Here is an 18033-nt window from a genome sequence, read left to right on the forward strand (position 1 = left end):
CCCCCAATAAACCTGCTATTGTGCCTTAACCCCTTTATTGCCTTAGTGGATTGCCGCTTAAGGTAATGAAGCTGCTTTGATGTAATTTTTTAATAGTGTGCGGGAGCAGAGGGTCTCCTGAACTGAACCGCTTTGATTTCTGCCTCAGGGACCCCATGCTTCCCAAGTTAAAGGCCCAGGTATGGGTCATTGGGTGCCAGTATCGCCGCCATTTTTAAATCATCTGCATCACGTGACCGGGGGATTAAAATAAGGAAGGTGATACCGGCACCCCATATCTGGGCCTGTAACTTGGGAAGTAGGGGGTCCCGGAGGCTGTAATCAATGCGGTTCATCTCAGGAGACCCCCTGCTCCCACACACTATTCATACAAATTTTATTAAAGCTGCTTCATTACCATAGCGGATAGCTGCTATGGTAATTAATTTGTTTTTATTGTTATTGGTGTTTTGATACTAGTGTACATGAGCAGGGGGTCTCCTGAGCTGAACCTCATTGGTTTCAGCCTCGGGAACCCCCTACTTCATGAGATAGAGGCCCCGTTATGGGGTGCCGGTATCCCAGTGCAGGATTTAAATCCCCCGGTCACGTGACGCGGGAGATTTAAAAGCACGGGATACCGGCACCCCATAACGGGGCCTGTATCCCGCTAAGTAGGGGGTCCCCGTGGCTGAAACCAATGCGGTTCAGCTTAGGAGACCCCCTGCTCATGTACACTATTATTAAAATCAATATTTTTAATGCATGATCGGCTGTAGTATCAGCTATCGCGTTATAGAATTTGTAGCACGACAGCACTGATACAAAAACAGGTTGCTCACTTAGGGAATCCTGCTTTTGGCTTCATTCTTACAGCGCGATTAGAAAAATGCATAGTCACGCACAAAAGCACTGATTTTATCACTGCTTTGTGAATCGGCCCCTATGATTCAGCTTGTGCCAAAATCAGTGACAGCTGGCACGTCAGGCAGCACCACTGTGGCTTTGGCGATCGCCTACTGCAGACTTTCCAGCACTGGTAGGGTTAATGACACACTAATTTTGCTCTGCGTCCCCTTGTGTCACTATATCACGGTGCAGTGTGACACTCTTTTCTTTCCTATTAGCAGACATTAAATAATCCTGTTGTAAGGTGGCATAAACCACTGCACATCATTACGAAACACCAATAATAAGCTCCACACATGTATCACTGCCAGGAAAACACTGCATGGTTATGATTCGTTTCCCCACTCGTTTCTAACCTCGTGGCGTTACTGTATAGGTTATTCAGGGCTACGATACCTGTGACTTTGTGCAGTAGGACCTCCAATAAGATCTGACACTGAGACAGGGGCTGAGGACCCTTCTTAGCCTTGAGGCCACCTGCAAAGACATGTTTTTCTCCTTGATGGCTGTGTCCCTTCCAGTCCCCCTTGCATGCAATGGCAGCGATGTTTGTGACTGTAGGAGACGGGCAGAGTTCAAGTTCACTGCTGCTTATGCATAAGCAGATACGTAAGGCTGGTAACACTTTAGTGCCTGTGGAAAAATGACTGTGCTAAAACGCAAGCAGATTCCAGAGTGAGAGCAAGACCTTGTCTGGCAATGAACGGGATAAGAAAATAGAGACCAGGCAGCCCTGCCTACTGCCCTAGTAAAAGACCAACCTCCTGTTAAAGGCGCAGTAGCACTCTGTCATATAATTGTTTTTTTATGGCAGCTACTTCATTATTTAATTTTTATAGCGATGTCTTTTATATTTAGCTTTGGTACTTTTGATTTGCAAAGATCACACAGCACTAAATACCGGACAGAACGGTGAAAAATGCGGCGCGCTCGAAAAAGTCGGTGGGGAGGTATGTTATGTATACATTCTCAGACTGTTACGTCATTGTTTCTAAATTTCACTCCACGTATGCGCCAGTTGACACTTTCATATTCTATTTCGTAAAAAATCTGCGAGGGGTTTGGGGGTTGAGCGCCCTCCCAGCATTTTTAACGAAATAGAATATAAAATGGTGCAAATTGGTGCATACGTGGAGTGAAATTTAGAAAAAAGATACACAACGGTCAGATAATTTATAAAAAACATACATGGCGAGCTATCTTAATGCTCCTCTCCCACTACTTCCAATACAATATCGTTGCAATCCTCCTCATCCTCCCACTCGCCCTCCTCATCCTCCCACTCTCCCTCACCCCCCCCCCTCATCGTTCTCTCACACCACCACCCCCTGCTCTCCCGGCATTTAATTTTAATGTTGTGGGGAGGAGCGTGGGGCCTCTGTAAACACCGCGCCTCTCCCCCCAGAAATTCTCATACCCCCCAGTTTGCGCACCCTTGCTCTAGACCAGGGGTGCGGCAAACTGCGGCTCCCGAGCCACATGCGGCTCTTACCACAGCTACATGTGGCTCTCGCAGGTTGCCGCTACCCAGCTGCTGCCTCTCTTACTGTGCTGCGGTGGGACCCCGGCCGGCGCTGGTTGGGTGTCTATTTGCCGCCCGACATCTCCCCAGCTGCTGGGCTGCCTCCTGTACTGACCCACACCGGGTCTCTCCCAACTTCCGGCGCGCGATGACATCACAGAGAGCCCAGCCCAGCATGGGACAATGAGGAGGCATGCCAGCAGCTGGGGAGATGCCGGGCAGCAACAAGAGGCCCAACCAGGGCTGGTCAGGGTTCCCTCACAGTAAGAGAATGAGGCTGCAGCTGGGGAGCGACAACCCTCCCCCCTCCACTGGCAGCAAACCCAGACACCAGCAGCCCCCTCCTCCCCTCACAGCCACCAGCATCCCCACCCTCCCCTCACAGCCACCGACAGCACCGCCCCCCCTCCCCTCACAGCCACCAGCAGCACCCCCCCTCTCACAGCCACTGGCAGCACCCCTCCCCCTCACAGCCACCAGCAAGCAGCACACACCCCTCACAGCCACCGGCAGGACAAACACAGCCACCGGCAGCACCCTCCACCCTCACAGCCACCGGCAGAACTCCCCCCCACAACCACCGGCAGCACACCCTGTAACGCGTAGCTCGCCACAAACAAAGCGTGACCACGGTGCTGAGGTAGGGAATTGAGTAACACCAACCCACAGCCATGCGAGCGCCCCTAGAATGTAGATTGGTTGTGCAAGCCAGGTCAGGAGTACAGATGTGAGAGCAGTAGAGTGTATGTGCCGGATCAGGATTGGAGAGTAGTGGATCGTCGGGGTACGTAGCCAAGTTCAGGATTGGAGAGTAGCGGATCGTCAGGGTGTGTAACCAGGTCCAGGAGAAGAGAGGTGCAGAGTCCAAGGTACGTACCAGGATCAGGCAGCGGTAGGATCAACTGGCAAGGCAAGGCAAGGCAGGACAAACAGGAACTCAATGTAGCACGGCACGGCGTCACACAAGACTATGCTCAGAAATGGGTGTCTGGAGCAAGAGGGTATATAAAGGGAGATCCTCCAATGGGGAGGCAGGGGGGGAACCAGGAAGCTGAATTCTATAGGCTGCTAGTGCACACAGGTGTGCGCGTCACTGAGGTCAGGGGGCGGAGACCGGAGTGCAAGTCACTCCCATGCCGGCCCTTTCCGTCACCAGGATGGGGGCGGAGATTGGGGCGTGAGTCCGAGCGGAGGCTGGATGAGGGCACTCACAGCACACCGGTGCGGTGGGTGGAGCCAGAGCCCAAGGGCAGGCAGAGAGGCCATGCAAGACCCATGTGCGTGAAACGGGACCGCAAGACTGCTAATCCTGGGTGGATGGTGGATCCTCACAGTATCCCCCCCCCCCTCTAGGATCGACCTCCGGGCGACTCCACGAAGGCTTGTTCGGAAATTTCGTATGGAAGATATGGACCAGTCTGGCTGCGTGAACCTGATGACGGAATCCAGGACCTTTCCTCCGGACCGAAGCCTCTCCAATGCACCAGATAATGCAGCGATCTTCTGGAAATCTTGGAATCCAAAATAGACTGCATCTCATACTCTGGTTGGCCTTGGACCATATGAGGAGAAGTAGAAGGAACAGGAACTGAATACGTGTTCAGGACCACCGGTTTGAGAAGTGAAACATGAAACACAGAAGGAATTTTCATGGAAGGAGGAAGAGAGAGTCGATAAGCAACCGGATTGATCCTCTCGGAGATAGAGAAGGGTCCAAGAAATCTGGGTGCAAATTTCGTAGAGGGGACCTTCAGCCTGATATTCCTGGATGACAGCCAGACCTTGTTGCCAGGTTTGAGGTCCGGAGCCGGTCTGCGATAGTGATCTGCCTGCGTCTTCTGCCTATTGACTGCTCTCCTGATGTTGACCTGGATCCTTTTCCAAAGGTTTTGTAAATCCCTGATCCTGTCGTCGGCTACTGAGACCCCGGAAGAAGGTTGAACCCATAATTCACAAAGAACGGAGATTCCGGGGTTGAACCACTACGCGCGTTGTTGTGGGTGAATTCTGCCCAGGGTAAGAGTTCAATGTAGAATATAAATGCGTGGTGCTAAAGACCGATAACAGAAAATATAATTGAATGAATAAAGAATACTTGTGGAAGGATCCCCTGGATAAATACTTGATTGAAGACAAAGCGCTCTGAGAAGTGTGAAACGTTGGTGGGGCTTTTTTGCCCTTTTCTTGTCCTCATGACCATTAAATAATTATTTTTTAGGGGAAACGCACTCTCCTGTTAGTTTATTTTTCTATGGACATTTGTTGTAGTGCTCCACCATTCTTCCTTTTTCTCAGGGTAAGAGTTCAGCCCAGTCGTCTTGAGAGTCAGCTACAAAACAACGTAAATATTGTTAAAGGGACTGGTTTGTCCTTTCCGTCTGACCATTAGTCTGTGGGTGGTATCCTGAGGAGAAATGAAGAGCAATACCCAATTGGAGGCAAAACGAACGCCAGAACCGAGAAATAAACTATGACCCTCTGTCTGATACTATCACCATAGGTACTCCATGTAGGCGGAAGATCTCCCTGATGAAGACATCGGCCTGCAGATTTGGAGGAATGACTCCACTCGAAGACTTTCTTGTGGTGAAGTGAAGAGACTATCCAGAGGAGGCGAGATGCCGGAAGGAATGTGACTTTGTTGGCGGACAATGTCTTTGAGTGCTCCGAAAGAAGCAGCCGAAAGGATACATTTAGGAGAGAGGATGGGCTTTTGCTGGTCCTCCGACTTTTCGTCCCTGCCTAGCCTCCCCTAAGAGCATTGCTTGCCGGATACTCCATCGGTGGGCTACAAATGGCCAGCACCGACCCCATACTCGGTGCTCTGTATTCTTTAATGTGATATGTGATATGTCTTATCCACATCTACCTGTACAACATAGTTGCACTCATTGATCTTCCGGAGTACCACATACGGTCCCGTCCAGGCAGCCATTAATTTGTTCTCCAGAGTGGGTTTAAGAACAAGTACCTGCTGACCTGGGATGAATTCTCTGCTACGGGCATTCCGGTCATACCATTGCTTTTGCTTGGTCTGAGCGGCCCTAAGGCTGTCCTGTGCCAACCCCATGAGCATCTCTAACCGGTCCCTGAGATCTACTACATACCGAAGCACAGAGGTCTATACCCCCCTAGCCGGCGCAGCTACATCCCGGGGGGCTGCTTATTTGCTCATCAAGGCTTGCTAGTCACATATTCATCCGCCCGCCTCGCAGCTTCCCCATGGGTCGCCGGCTTCTGGTCAAAGACCCAGGCTCTCATGTCTGGGGCAAGCTGCTGGAAAAACTGTTCTTGTACCAGTAAGTCCAGTAACGTGTGAAACTGTGAAATCTTGCACCCATCCACCCACTGGTTGGCATACAACGCCATGCGAGCCCCGTAGTTTACATGGGACTTCTGGGGGTGCTTCTCCACTGACCGGAATTTGCCCCGGTATGCTTCAGGGGTGAGGGCATATTGCTCCAGTAACAAGTTTCTCACATACACATAGTCACTAGCATCCTTGCGTAGGATACCTTGCACTGCCTGCTTGGCACGGCCAGACAGCAGAGGACACAACCTCATGACCATGGCACTTCTTGGGACCCGGTAAGCGTCACACTGGGTCTCAAAGTCGTTTAGGAAGGCATCAATTTCATCCGTGCCATCCACAAAACGGCTAAAACTGTGATGATCCACTTTTGGAATGTCTGGATCCCTGGCAGCCGGGTGAGCGGGGGGTGCTCTTTCCCTGGTTAGGGTCAGCAACTGTATCCGCTGTACTGGGGTAGCCCCGGCCAGAGTCAGCATCTGGATTCGTTTCGCTGTTGTGGCTCCCTCCCCCCAGGAGGCCAGGAGAGCGGGGTTCTCAGGGGGGACAAGTCCGGTAGTCGCAACAGCCAGTTCATCTGCCTCCTCTTGTTCAATATCCACCTCTCCCTCCCCAAGTCCTTGCAGCTCCGGAGCTGGATTAACCCCTTGCACTCCGGGCAGGTTGATGTCCGCTGCAGCTGCAGCTGGGGGACCATTCATTAACGGTGTGGTCATCCGGGCTTCGTGAGCCAATAAGTCCAGCTCCAACTGTGCTTTGCTCTTGTGCCCCGCCGGCAGTCCATAAACGGCACATCTGTCCACCACCTGGGTTCTGGTCAAGGCACGGTACTACTCGGCCCAATCACTCATGATGGGATGAGGGGCTCAAGGATGAGTACAGGGGAATTGTGTTATATCGCTTGTTATATCTTGCAAAACGTGTATGTCTGTTACCGCTTGTCTTAGGAGCTCGCAATCTATACGCGTGCTACCACTGTGTTACAGAGTCTCGCATTAAACTGTAACCCCAGGTTCAATCTTATCCCACCACGCTGCCACCAGTTTATTATAAGCTTGTCGCGGTGGAACAGAACTTATACCTCAAACACTCTGGGTTTAGATTGAACAAGACTTTTGGTAAAATAAACTTGCAGGTTTATTTTGTTTTTAGACAGACAAACACAGTTAAACAACTAACAATTGACATAAACACTTACTGGGTAATGGGGAATGAAATGCTCTTGATGTCCAGGAGTAGCAGTTCATTCAGTCACACAGGAATTCCGAAATCAACACGAAGCACAGGGATAAGGCTTGCAGGCACCTTTAAAGATAGGTGACCTGGGCTTTACCATTAGCCACATCCGATTGGCAAGGAATTATCTCCCCCCCAATCAGATACGGCCAAGTAACGGGGGAGAGATAGATTACCCCTCCCCTGAAAGCTCCAGTCATGCGCAGTGGACATTTGAATAGCCCCACTTAGAAAACAGGGCCCCAAATATCTGGAGTCCGCAGGTCTGGCTGAAGTGACATTGGACCGGCAAAGCTTTGTTCCCAGGTGTTACCTTTTACAAGTGAAATGATTATCACCTCTTTGCTAGACCCAGCTTGCATATTAAGCAGAGGGATTCATCCCGTTGATCAGCATGTCACGGTAGTGCTGCCCGCAGACCAGACCCGTCCCTAGACTGAGGTGGAAAGTATAATACCACGCACCCGCAGCAGAGGGGCGTGTCCGGAGTGTGGTAGATACGTTGCCAGGCCAGGAGTCTAGTAAGGTAACCAAAGGTACTTGCCATGTCCGGAGGTATAAGGATCGTGGTGATTGCCATAGCCGTGGGTCGAGGGTGCCAGAGGTCCGGGAGGTAGAGGAGCGAGCCGAGATCGAGGGGCGGAGAGAGACTGCGTACTGAGGAGTAAGCCGGGGTCCAGAGCCAGAGGGTGAGTCGAAAGCCAAGCCGGGTCAAACCTGAAGAATACGAAAGAACAAGAGCACACATGAACACTAGCCCAACTAGCAGAAGCTATGCAGATCAATGACTCCCAGGGAGAACAGGGATAATATATGTGGAAGGACCAATCAGGGAAGGAGGCATAGCGGGGGTGTGCCATGGAGCGTCTTGCGATTGGTGCAGGCTGTGATCCTTGCCTGTGTTCAGCTGTGAAGCGTGAAAGCAGGAGCGGGGCTGCAGCTGTACACGGGGGGCGTGTCTAGAAGCCCAGAGGGGTGAATAAATTACTACCGGAGGCGAGCGCTGTGTAAGATCCTCCTGCGCGCGCCCGATAAGATGGCGGCCGCAAGATGCAACGCCGGGCGGGATCGCCGAGCCCCACGCAGAGGATACACCAGCGGGAGCGAGGGGCGGCTGCAACAACCTCCGAGGCAGGTAAGGAGGTGTTGCGTGAGCCCTGCTTCCTGACACATTATAAGGTTTAAGCCCTGGTGTTACTTATCCACAGGGGCCTGGAAATGTAGGACTTCACAAAGGACCTTAATTATTCCCTCCTTGCATATACTTAGCATATCAAAGCCCCATTTGGTGAGTTGTGCCCTGCATTATAACATATATTTTAGACCTTGTATAGTTTTCTGCTATAACTTCATAGGTTACAAAATGTGTGTGGAGCCTTGGCTATATATGCACTGTCACCTCTCCAAAAATGAGCTGGATAGCTTGTTCACACGCTGAGATATGGGTTTCAGTTCTGACCCTGCAAACCTGGGCCGACAATGGGAGGGAAGGGAACACAGGATTATACACACAATATGGTTAACCCTTTCCCTCCGACATGATTTATACACATACAGGAATATTACACAGAGCTGCAGGGTGTTGCAGCCTTATTCTGGGGAGAAAACAGATGTGACAGGGGAATGGGGAATGCAAGTTATTACCCAACACACATTAACCCCTTGTGTCCCACGCATGATTGTAGGGGCTGCCAGCGGGGGAAGGGGTGACCCCTTTATTCAGGCCTGGCATAGCCCCCCCATCATGACAGTGTTGAACTCACTAATCTAGAAAAAAACCCCAGATGTGAATGACTAATTTCGTGAACCCCTTAACCAGTGTCTGGATGCCCCCGATGCACATTTTTCAAAGGCAGCAATCCCGCCTGGGATCTTACCTGATCCGCAGTCCCTCAATGTCCAGGTACCCTCATGATATATACTGGAGGGGAGGTGTTCCCTACCTGTCTTCTGGGTTAGGGCGGATTCCACTGTCTCCCGTGTGAAGCTTGAGAGTCAGATCTGGAAGAAAGCAGTATAGGTTATTTCGGTGTAGGTATAGGACAGTTAAGATATAGTAAAACCAGATCTGTGGAAGCCCAGGGCCATTTACAAAATGATCAGGGCAAAGGACATCATAGAGTCGGTCCCAGGACTCCACCTCAACACTTTTGAAACGTTGTGGAGGAATGTGGCATCGAAAGGACTAACGAACAAGCATAAGGACATTGCATGACGGGCCATACACGGGAGACTCCCCGTGAGGGCGACAAGTATGAAAGTAGACTTAGCCTCGTGAGGTACCGCCCCAGGTGCAACCCATTGGAGGAAACTGTTCTTCACCTCTTCTGGAACTGCCCCTTTGCGCAGGCCTTGTTGCGAGCTCTGGACTCTGAACTAAGGGTTTGTATACCGAGGAAGTACACTACATACTACAGTATTTGATGAAAAATGAATAATGTGTATATAAAGCGCTGATGCTTAAATATATTTAGTGAAAAATTCCTAAAAATAATTATAAAAAAACCTTAAATAAAGGACTAGGCGTCCTGCTATAAATGACCCACAGAGATCATAACACAATCACAGATAACACAATATAGTGGCGCCTAGATGAAATTTATATCACCTGAGGGATTGACCACTGATAGTCCAGCCCTCACAGTCCAAGTGAAATCCAAAATTGGCTTGCTTGATGTCTCATGACATGTGGGGATAAAAGAGACAAATCATAGTGCAACACTGGAAAACTCACTGATAAAACAAACAGTCACTAACAACATACAACACATACAAGCAATACAAAATAGCTACAATAAAAACTGATACATTTAATGAAAAAATGATTAGAGTGATAACAATCAACCATTAAAATACACTGACAGGGGGTCACTTCCGGACCCTGTCGCAACCAGCTTTAAACCCTGGGTGGGAGGAGCCACTAACCTCCAAAACAGCTGAGACCAGCTGGACAAAGTTAACAAACACATATATGTAGCAGGGTACCCCCTGACTACTATTCTGTCCAATGGGCTGGCAGTAAACCCTGGTCCTAACCCTGGGTCAGAACTTAGTGATGACATTTATCGAGAAAGAACTTTCAATGAAGTGCAACAGACTGATAGGAATAGTCTTCTTATGTCTTCTAAGTCGAGGAACTCTGTTAGATGCCTTCTTGATGACATATCTTGTGAGACTAAAGAACAGCAAAAACAAGCCAACTGTCCTAGGTTCATTACAAAATACAATCAGGCAGCATCTAGTATCAAGTGTGTTCTGGGTAGACATTGGAATATTTTGAAGAGTGATCCTATTCTTGGACCCACTCTGCCTCCAACTATACCGGTCACCTATAAACGTGCAAGAAATATGAAGAATATCTTAGCTCTAAGTCGTTTGAGAGATATCACCGTCGATTAATCTATTTCATGTGAACAACGTTGTGGTTACCATACTTGTGGGCGTAAGCGTTGTCTCACATGTAAACACTTGGTTGCTAGTAACGCCTTTCGCTCCTTTTCAAATGATAAAGTTCATGAGGTAAAGGGAAACATTAATTGTCTCTCTACATGTGTCATTTACCTCATTTACTGTTCCTGTGGCCACCAATATGTAGGCCAAATGATTTGCACAATGAGTACGAGATTTCTTGAGCATAGGAGGAATGTTATTAATGGCAATCATGTACATAGCCTGTCCAGACACTTTCTCACTCAACATAATAAGGATCCTTCATCTTTGAGAATATTGGGATTAGAACATATTCCCAGTATCAGTGTTAGGAGGTGATAGATTCAGGAGGCTCTGTCTTCGAGAGACCTTCTGGAATTACACTCTAGATACATTAGCTCCTAAAGGCTATAATGAGAATATAGATACTAGCACACTCATTTAGTCTTCCTTTTTCCATTTCTCCCTCCTTTTTGAACCCATCAATCCTAATTTTGAGAACATTTTTTCTATGTAAATTTGAATATTTTTACATTCTAATATTTTAACATTCTGCGTTATCACAATATTGTATTAATTATTTATTATCAGTTTCTTTATTATATTATTGCTATTTAATATTATGGTCTCTACATGCATCTATTGACTTTCATCTATTCTAATTTTATTATCCTTGAATTATTTGTTTTGATATTATAGAATCATCTTTGTTTACCATGTCTCTTTCCATGTGTTTATGTTAAAGTGGTGATTTTGTTTGATATTGTTATTTGTTAGCTCCAGCAGCAGACACTCAGTTTTTTACTTGTCATGGGTTAATCTTTGTCCAATCAATCAATTAAGCTAGTAGCTATTTTAGGACGGTATGATTCACCCTTGTTCAACCCCTGACGAAGTTGCATTAATACAGCGATGAACGCGTAGGGTTAAGTTCCAGCACCTAAGGACTTTGGCAGTACTCGTTTGGTATTATTATTTTTACTAATCACCTCACTATATGCCGGATCATCTGCAACAGCGGGACTTTGACTGGTCCAGTAGCGGTATCGCGACAACTGAGCCTGCAGAGAGATCTCAGTGTGGACGCGCACTCGGAATGCAGGTTCAGTAATACACGTGGACGCGAACCTGCACCATCCATGCTGCTTTGCCGTTTGTTTCCCATGAAGTTACGGTGACATCTTGCGAGTTTACCATATCCTTTATGCTAATTTTTATCCTGAATCTTGTGAGTGGCCGTAATTCACGTGTCATTTGGTATTTTTATTAAAATTACCTTTATATATTACGCTATGGGAGCCGCGCTGTCTTCTTTTGTTTTGTAGTGATCGAGGAAGAGGGTTGTTCCTGAAGACTGTCTGATAGCAACTACCAGTAGCTGTTTATTTATTATGGCATTTTCTGCTTTTGGTCTTTGTTTGTGTGTTTTGTTTGTCTTTCTTTTTGTGTTCCCTTTTTCCTTCCCCCCCCTTATCTGTGGGTTTGTCATTGTTGTCCATCACCACTTTAGCTAGCTTTACAGACACAAGTGTTACAGTTCATCAATTTACATTGTTAGAGGGTTTCCCCTACATACAATATCTGTATTATTTGAGCACTAGCTGAGAGACCCGGCGTTGCCCGGGATGTAATGTTCCCGTTCCTCTCTCTCCTCCCCCCTCTCTCTGTTTGTCCCCCATTCACATCAATCCAGTCCCCCCCCTCCCTCCCTCCTTTACAGCTTCATGTAGCGTGTGTGCGTCAGTCACTGTGTGTTTGCTCGCGCGTCAGTGAGTCTGAGGCAGAAACACAAACACACACAGACTGACTGACGCACACACAGTCAGTGTGTGCCTCAGTCAGTGTGTGCGTGCGTCAGTCAGGCTTTGTGTGCGCGTCAGTCAGTGTGTGCGTGCGTGCGGCAGTCAGTCAGTGTGTGCGCGCGGGGCGTCAAAGGCAGGGGGGGGCGTCAAAGGCAGGGGGGGGCGTCAAAGGCAGGGGGGGGCGTCAAAGGGAGGGGGGGGGCGTCAAAGGGAGGGGGGGGCGTCAAAGGGAGGGGGGGGGCATCAAAGGGAGGGGGGGGGCGTCAAAGGGAGGGGGGGGGGGCGTCAAAGGGAGGGGGGGGGCGTCAAAGGGAGGGGGGGGCGTCAAAGGGAGGGGGGGGGGCGTCAAAGGGAGGGGGGGGGGGCGTCAAAGGGAGGGGGGGGGCGTCAAAGGGAGGGGGGGGGCGTCAAAGGGAGGGGGGGGGCGTCAAAGGGAGGGGGGGGGCGTCAAAGGGAGGGGGGGGGGCGTCAAAGGGAGGGGGGGGCGTCAAAGGGAGGGGGGGGGGGCGTCAAAGGGAGGGGGGGGGCGTCAAAGGGAGGGGGGGGGCGTCAAAGGGAGGGGGGGGGCGCCTCAAAGGCATGGATTCCTCCCCCTGCATGAGGGGGGACGCAGTGGACAGGAGGGGGGACGCAGTGGACAGGAGGGGGACGCAGTGGACAGGAGGGGGGGGCAGTGGACAGGAGGGGGGGGCAGTGGACAGGAGGGGGGGGCAGTGGACAGGAGGGGGGGCAGTGGACAGGAGGGGGGGGCAGTGGACAGGAGGGGGGGGCAGTGGACAGGAGGGGGGGGCAGTGGACAGGAGGGGGGGGCAGTGGACAGGAGGGGGGGGCAGTGGACAGGAGGGGGGGGCAGTGGACAGGAGGGGGGGGCAGTGGACAGGAGGGGGGGGCAGTGGATAGGAGGGGGGGCAGTGGATAGGAGGGGGGGGCAGTGGACAGGAGGGGGGGGCAGTGGACAGGAGGGGGGGGCAGTGGACAGTGACACACACACACACACACACACACACACACACACACACACACACACACACACACACACACACACACACACACACATACACATACACATACACATACACATACACACGCACACACACACCTCAGTTGATGCGCCCTTTCTCAGTTCCGTTTGGCGCCGGAGGTGGGGAGCGACACCTACCTGTACTTCCGGGCGCCGCCACCGTCTGACTCGGCGCCGCGAGGGAAGAAGGGGGTCCGCCATCTTACGCGCCGCGTGGCAGCTGCGGGAAGCGAGGTGATTTGGAGCGGGGAGAGGTGATTTGGAGCGGGGAGAGGTGATTTGGAGCGGGGAGAGGTGATTTGGAGCGGGGAGAGGTGATTTGGAGCGGTGAGGGGGGAGAGGTGATGCCGCTGGGGAGGGGGAAAGGTGATTTGGAGCAGGGAGGGGGAAGAGGTGATGCCGCTGGGGAGGGGGAAGAGGTGATGCCGCTGGGGAGGGGGAAGAGGTGATGCCGCTGGGGAGGGGGAAGAGGTGATTTGGAGCGGGGAGAGGTGATTTGGAGCGGGGAGAGGTGATTTGGAGCGGGGAGAGGTGATTTGGAGCGGGGAGAGAGGTGATGCCGCTGGGGAGGGGAGAGAGGTGATGCCGCTGGGGAGGGGAGAGAGGTGATTTGGAGCGGGGAGAGAGGTGATTTGGAGCGGGGAGAGAGGTGTGTGTGTGTGTGTGTGTGTGTGTGTGTGTGTGTGTGTGTGTGTGTGTGTGTGTGTGTGTGTGTGTGTGTGTGTGTGTGTGTGTGTGTGTGTGTGTGTGTGTGTGTGTGTGTGTGTGTGTTATTTATTTTTTTGGACCTTTGGCCCGTCACTCCGCCTCAGGCCAATGAGAGGTGTGGGGGGCGGGCCAAGGGGGTGGTGTGAGTGTGTGAGGCCAATGAGAGGTGTGCGGGGGCGGGCGGGCCAAGGGACCAATGAGAGGGACACCGGACATCCAGACAGGCAGGCAAACATACAGTGCTTTCACTAATATAGTATAAGATACATACAGGTGCAGCAGTTTCTTGTGTGTGTGTGTGTGTGTGTGTGTGTGTGTGTGTGTGTGTGTGTGTGTGTGTGTGTGTGTGTGTGTGTGTGTGTGTGTGTGTGTGTGTGTGTGTGTGTGTGTATGTGTATATATATATATATCTCATCACGTTTTAAGTTATGCTGGGTGAAAAGGGCAACAAGAAACCTCCTCCTACCTAAGGCCTCGGCCAAGCTTCCCGCTGGTGTGCTGAGGCGCGCTGAGGCTCAGGAAAAGCGGGTGCTTTCCCTGCGCGCCATCTTGGGGCGGGCCAGTGACGTCACGGAGCTGGTTCGTGACCGGCCCTGCGCTCCGGCAAGCGTGAAAATGTAAAATTTGTTTAAGACCTACGCTTCCGCGCGCTTGCGGAAGCGTAGGCGAGCCCCTACTAAAGCCGCTCTAATTGCGGCTGTAGGGGCTCAGTGCTGAGCGGAAGCACGCCTCAGTGCGCCTCCGCCAGCAAGCAGTAACCCTGGACGAGGCCTAAGACATGTGAATGTGCTCACAAGTGATCTTTTTATTTGCTATATGCAATACAGTGGAGGTTTCTTGTTGCTTTTTTCACCCACCATAACTTAAAACGTGTGTGTGTGTGTCTGTGTGTCTGTGTGTCTGTGTGTCTGTGTGTCTGTGTGTCTGTGTGTCTGTGTGTCTGTGTGTCTGTGTGTGTGTTCTTTAAAAATTCTCAAACATGATTTCATTAAAAATATAAATGTCATGTAATTGAAAAAAACCTCACCATTTCCTAACCCAGCCAGAAGAAAATGCAGGAGTTAACATCTGCACGGGCGCTGATTGGCTGCTGCAGGCGTTGTTATGTCATGTGAAGCCTAGTACACTGTGGCATTCTGGGTGTTGTAGTTCTTCGGTCTCATCAAATGCTACAGCGCAGCTGAAAGAAACACTGCAAGTCCCACAACTCCCCTGGCTGCAAATTTTCATTAGTCTGTGCAAGCCTCCAATGACACACCTACAAACACAAAGGTCTTCATCTTTATCAGGTAGGAGCTGCCTGTGTTTGAGCATGGGCAGTGGTATTTGTTTGGAAATGAATAGAGGCCAATTGCTGATAACAGCTGGTAACAAACCCTGCTGCTTCCTATAAGGAAGGTTTGGGGAGGGGAATCTTTTAGGGCAGGGGGTTTCACCCTATATTCTGTGGACTTTCAAATGTTATGAAACTAAATATTGCATTAAGTTATGTCTATATAGGAAGATTGGCTTAAAAAAACACACTTGCACAGTGATTAAGAAGCAGGGAAGTCAGGCACACGTATTAACCCTTTTGATGCCAGAGTTCCAGCAAATTCATTGAAGAACAAATGAATAGTGGTCCCTGCAGCGGTAAAAGGGGTAACATTGCAGCCCCCTGCTATATAAATCCGATATGACCCGATGCCAGCACTGCAGGTCTTGCTTCGTTTATTTTATTTACTGTAGTTATAGAATTACGTTAATTTGAGCTCCGGGGACACCCTGCTACCAGAGATCCTTACCTCTGTAGGGTGTGCCGCTATCTCTGCAGGTAGCAGCTCCGACAGGGATAGTTGGGGCTAACATAATGTCAGATTTAAATGTCCTGCGTCTTGATGGTCTAATAGGGACTCGTGATGACATATAAATCAGCGGTGCATGCTACCGGCAGCCCCTGCGGAGGTAAGTATCTCAGGAAGCAGGGGTCCCTGGAGCTGACATTAATGTCATCCTAAAATTAAGATAGATAAAGTAAGAAATGCAACCTGGAGTTCTGCTTCAACCTTACTGCACACATTTTCTAACACACTGCTACATATACAGACACAATGATGCACACATTATATATATATATATATAATCAAAAAATAAATAGATGATACCGTTCTGTGGCTAACGAAATGCTTTTATTTGTGCGAGCTTTCGAGATACACTGATCTCCTCTTCCGGCGATGTTACAATGAATGAAGCAAGCAAAAGCTACTGTATACTATAAACAGTTGATAACATTCCAATAGACATTGTTTATAGTATACAGTAGCTTTTGCTTGCTTCATTCATTGTAACATCGCCGGAAGAAGAGATCAGTGTATCTCGAAAGCTCGCACAAATAAAAGCATTTAGTTAGCCACAGAACGGTATCATCTATTTATTTTTTGATTATTGAAGCTCGGCTAACACGGTACTGATACCTCTACATGTGTGTGTGTGTATATATATATATATATATATATATATATATATATATATATATATATATATATATATATATATATATATAATGTATGTATGTAAAAACATCACAGCTTGCACTCAATGTATTAGTCAATATAGACAGGTGCTAATCTCTAATAATAATAAAGATAACATTACCATCCTCACGTCCGGTAAAGAAAGACTGCACTCAATTCAATATAAGCGAACATCTGTATTGGGCATCAGTACAAAAAGATAGGCTACCCAATCCGACATTTCGGTCCTGGAGCAGGACCTTTCTCAATGGGGTGCACAGACAAACTGACAGACAAACATACATATACCCTCACCACACGTGACAAACACACCTTTAAGACATTATCTACAAGCAGAGAACCCGCGAAAATCACCTGTCTGATGTGTGGAGGGAGCAGTCGCCATCTTGAGGGGGGGTCTGAATAGGCTGCATACTATCTGACCAGCCTGCCTGCATATCTAACGTGCGTCCCACTCACTGGGAGGATCGCGCATGCGCTATGCGCAAATAGAATACATGCTCACAACCCCCACAGTGATTCAAAACCATCACAGTGGCACCGAATCAGCAGATCATAACTGACAATTACTCACCCAGAGTACTCCTCCTATCGCGCTGTGGTTCCAACCTCCCAGCATAACTCCTATTGCTGTATCCAACCAGATAATATCCCCCCAAATTAACGACACCTCACGCATGCGCATAACCGCAAGCTGTGCAACCCTGCAGCCCGTCTGCCTATCGTTACATCCCCTAGTTGGCATCTCCACCCCCACACATATAACCAAAGGGGCATCCTGATAATCAAAAAGACATCCTTCAACTCCCAATCTATATATGCAATATATCCAATGTGCATCATGTCTCCTTAGAACACACTAAAGTACTTATACATTGCCAATCTGTAGGGAAGACCTAGGGACCTACAGACCTACCTAAATAGCCTCTCCGATATAGGACACCCCTTAACAGCACGTGAGTTCCCCAGTCATAAAACCTGTGCAGAATAACTCCTCTAACATCAATGGGACACAAACTAACCATCCATACTACCACAAAAGGGACATACATATATACACATAAAGAAATCTAAAAACAATTTAGTCACGCCGTGTCTGTTATATATATAGACGAGCCAACGAGTATTATAAAACTTGCCTTAAACTAGCCAGTTTACATGCTGGGTACATTTCAGTAACATTTCTGCAGAGGCTAATGGCCCATCGGATTAACACAGCAGGGGTTCCTGGCAGTCCCATTCAGTTTGTGTGGGACTGCCAGGGACCCCCGCTGTTAATCCGATGGGCCATTAGTCTGTCTGCAGAAATGTGTGAAATGTTGCAGCATGTACCCAGCATATACCCAGCATGTACCTGGGTCTTTTTGAAGATTGCCCCAGGTTTGTTTTAGAATAATCGTCGGCCCTACAGTACATACTAATGAGCTTTAACATCTTATATCCCAGAGTACAACACAGGAAAGTAGAGACATTAGGTGGAAAGATTACTCAGATAATAAGTCCCGCCACAAATCACCATATGTTCCCCAGGCATGCAATTAGGTCCAGCAAAGAAATATAAAATTACACGACTCAAAAAACAGTTACAGAAAACATCCCAAATT

The 18033-nt window shown here is 49.2% G+C and overlaps 2 protein-coding genes across 4 annotated transcripts in view; one reads left to right on the forward strand and one right to left on the reverse strand.

Moving 5' to 3' along the window:
* LDHD (lactate dehydrogenase D) overlaps positions 1 to 15012 on the reverse strand; it is a 100304-nt gene extending 85292 nt beyond the window's left edge. The window contains exons 1-3 of one of the 3 annotated variants that reach the window (XM_075577074.1): positions 14944 to 15012; positions 8834 to 8957; positions 1285 to 1521 (exon numbers count right to left, since the gene is read on the reverse strand). In XM_075577074.1, the coding sequence (XP_075433189.1) occupies positions 1285 to 1377 (93 nt within the window). In that variant the 5' untranslated portion in view covers positions 1378 to 1521; positions 8834 to 8957; positions 14944 to 15012. Of the gene's footprint in view, positions 1 to 1284; positions 1663 to 8833; positions 8958 to 9564; positions 9653 to 14943 lie in introns of those variants that run through there. The other 2 variants (XM_075577075.1, XM_075577076.1) reach the window with 2 other exon arrangements.
* A 151-nt stretch (positions 15013 to 15163) lies between these two features.
* LOC142470136 (uncharacterized) overlaps positions 15164 to 18033 on the forward strand; it is a 59799-nt gene continuing 56929 nt past the window's right edge. The window contains exon 1 of the mRNA XM_075577091.1: positions 15164 to 15205. Coding sequence (XP_075433206.1) covers positions 15166 to 15205 — 40 coding nt within the window. The 5' untranslated portion in view covers positions 15164 to 15165. The remainder of the gene's footprint in view (positions 15206 to 18033) is intronic.

The sequence above is a fragment of the Ascaphus truei genome, chromosome 19 (genome assembly GCF_040206685.1).
Source record: "Ascaphus truei isolate aAscTru1 chromosome 19, aAscTru1.hap1, whole genome shotgun sequence".
NCBI classification, from domain to species: Eukaryota; Metazoa; Chordata; class Amphibia; order Anura; family Ascaphidae; genus Ascaphus; species Ascaphus truei.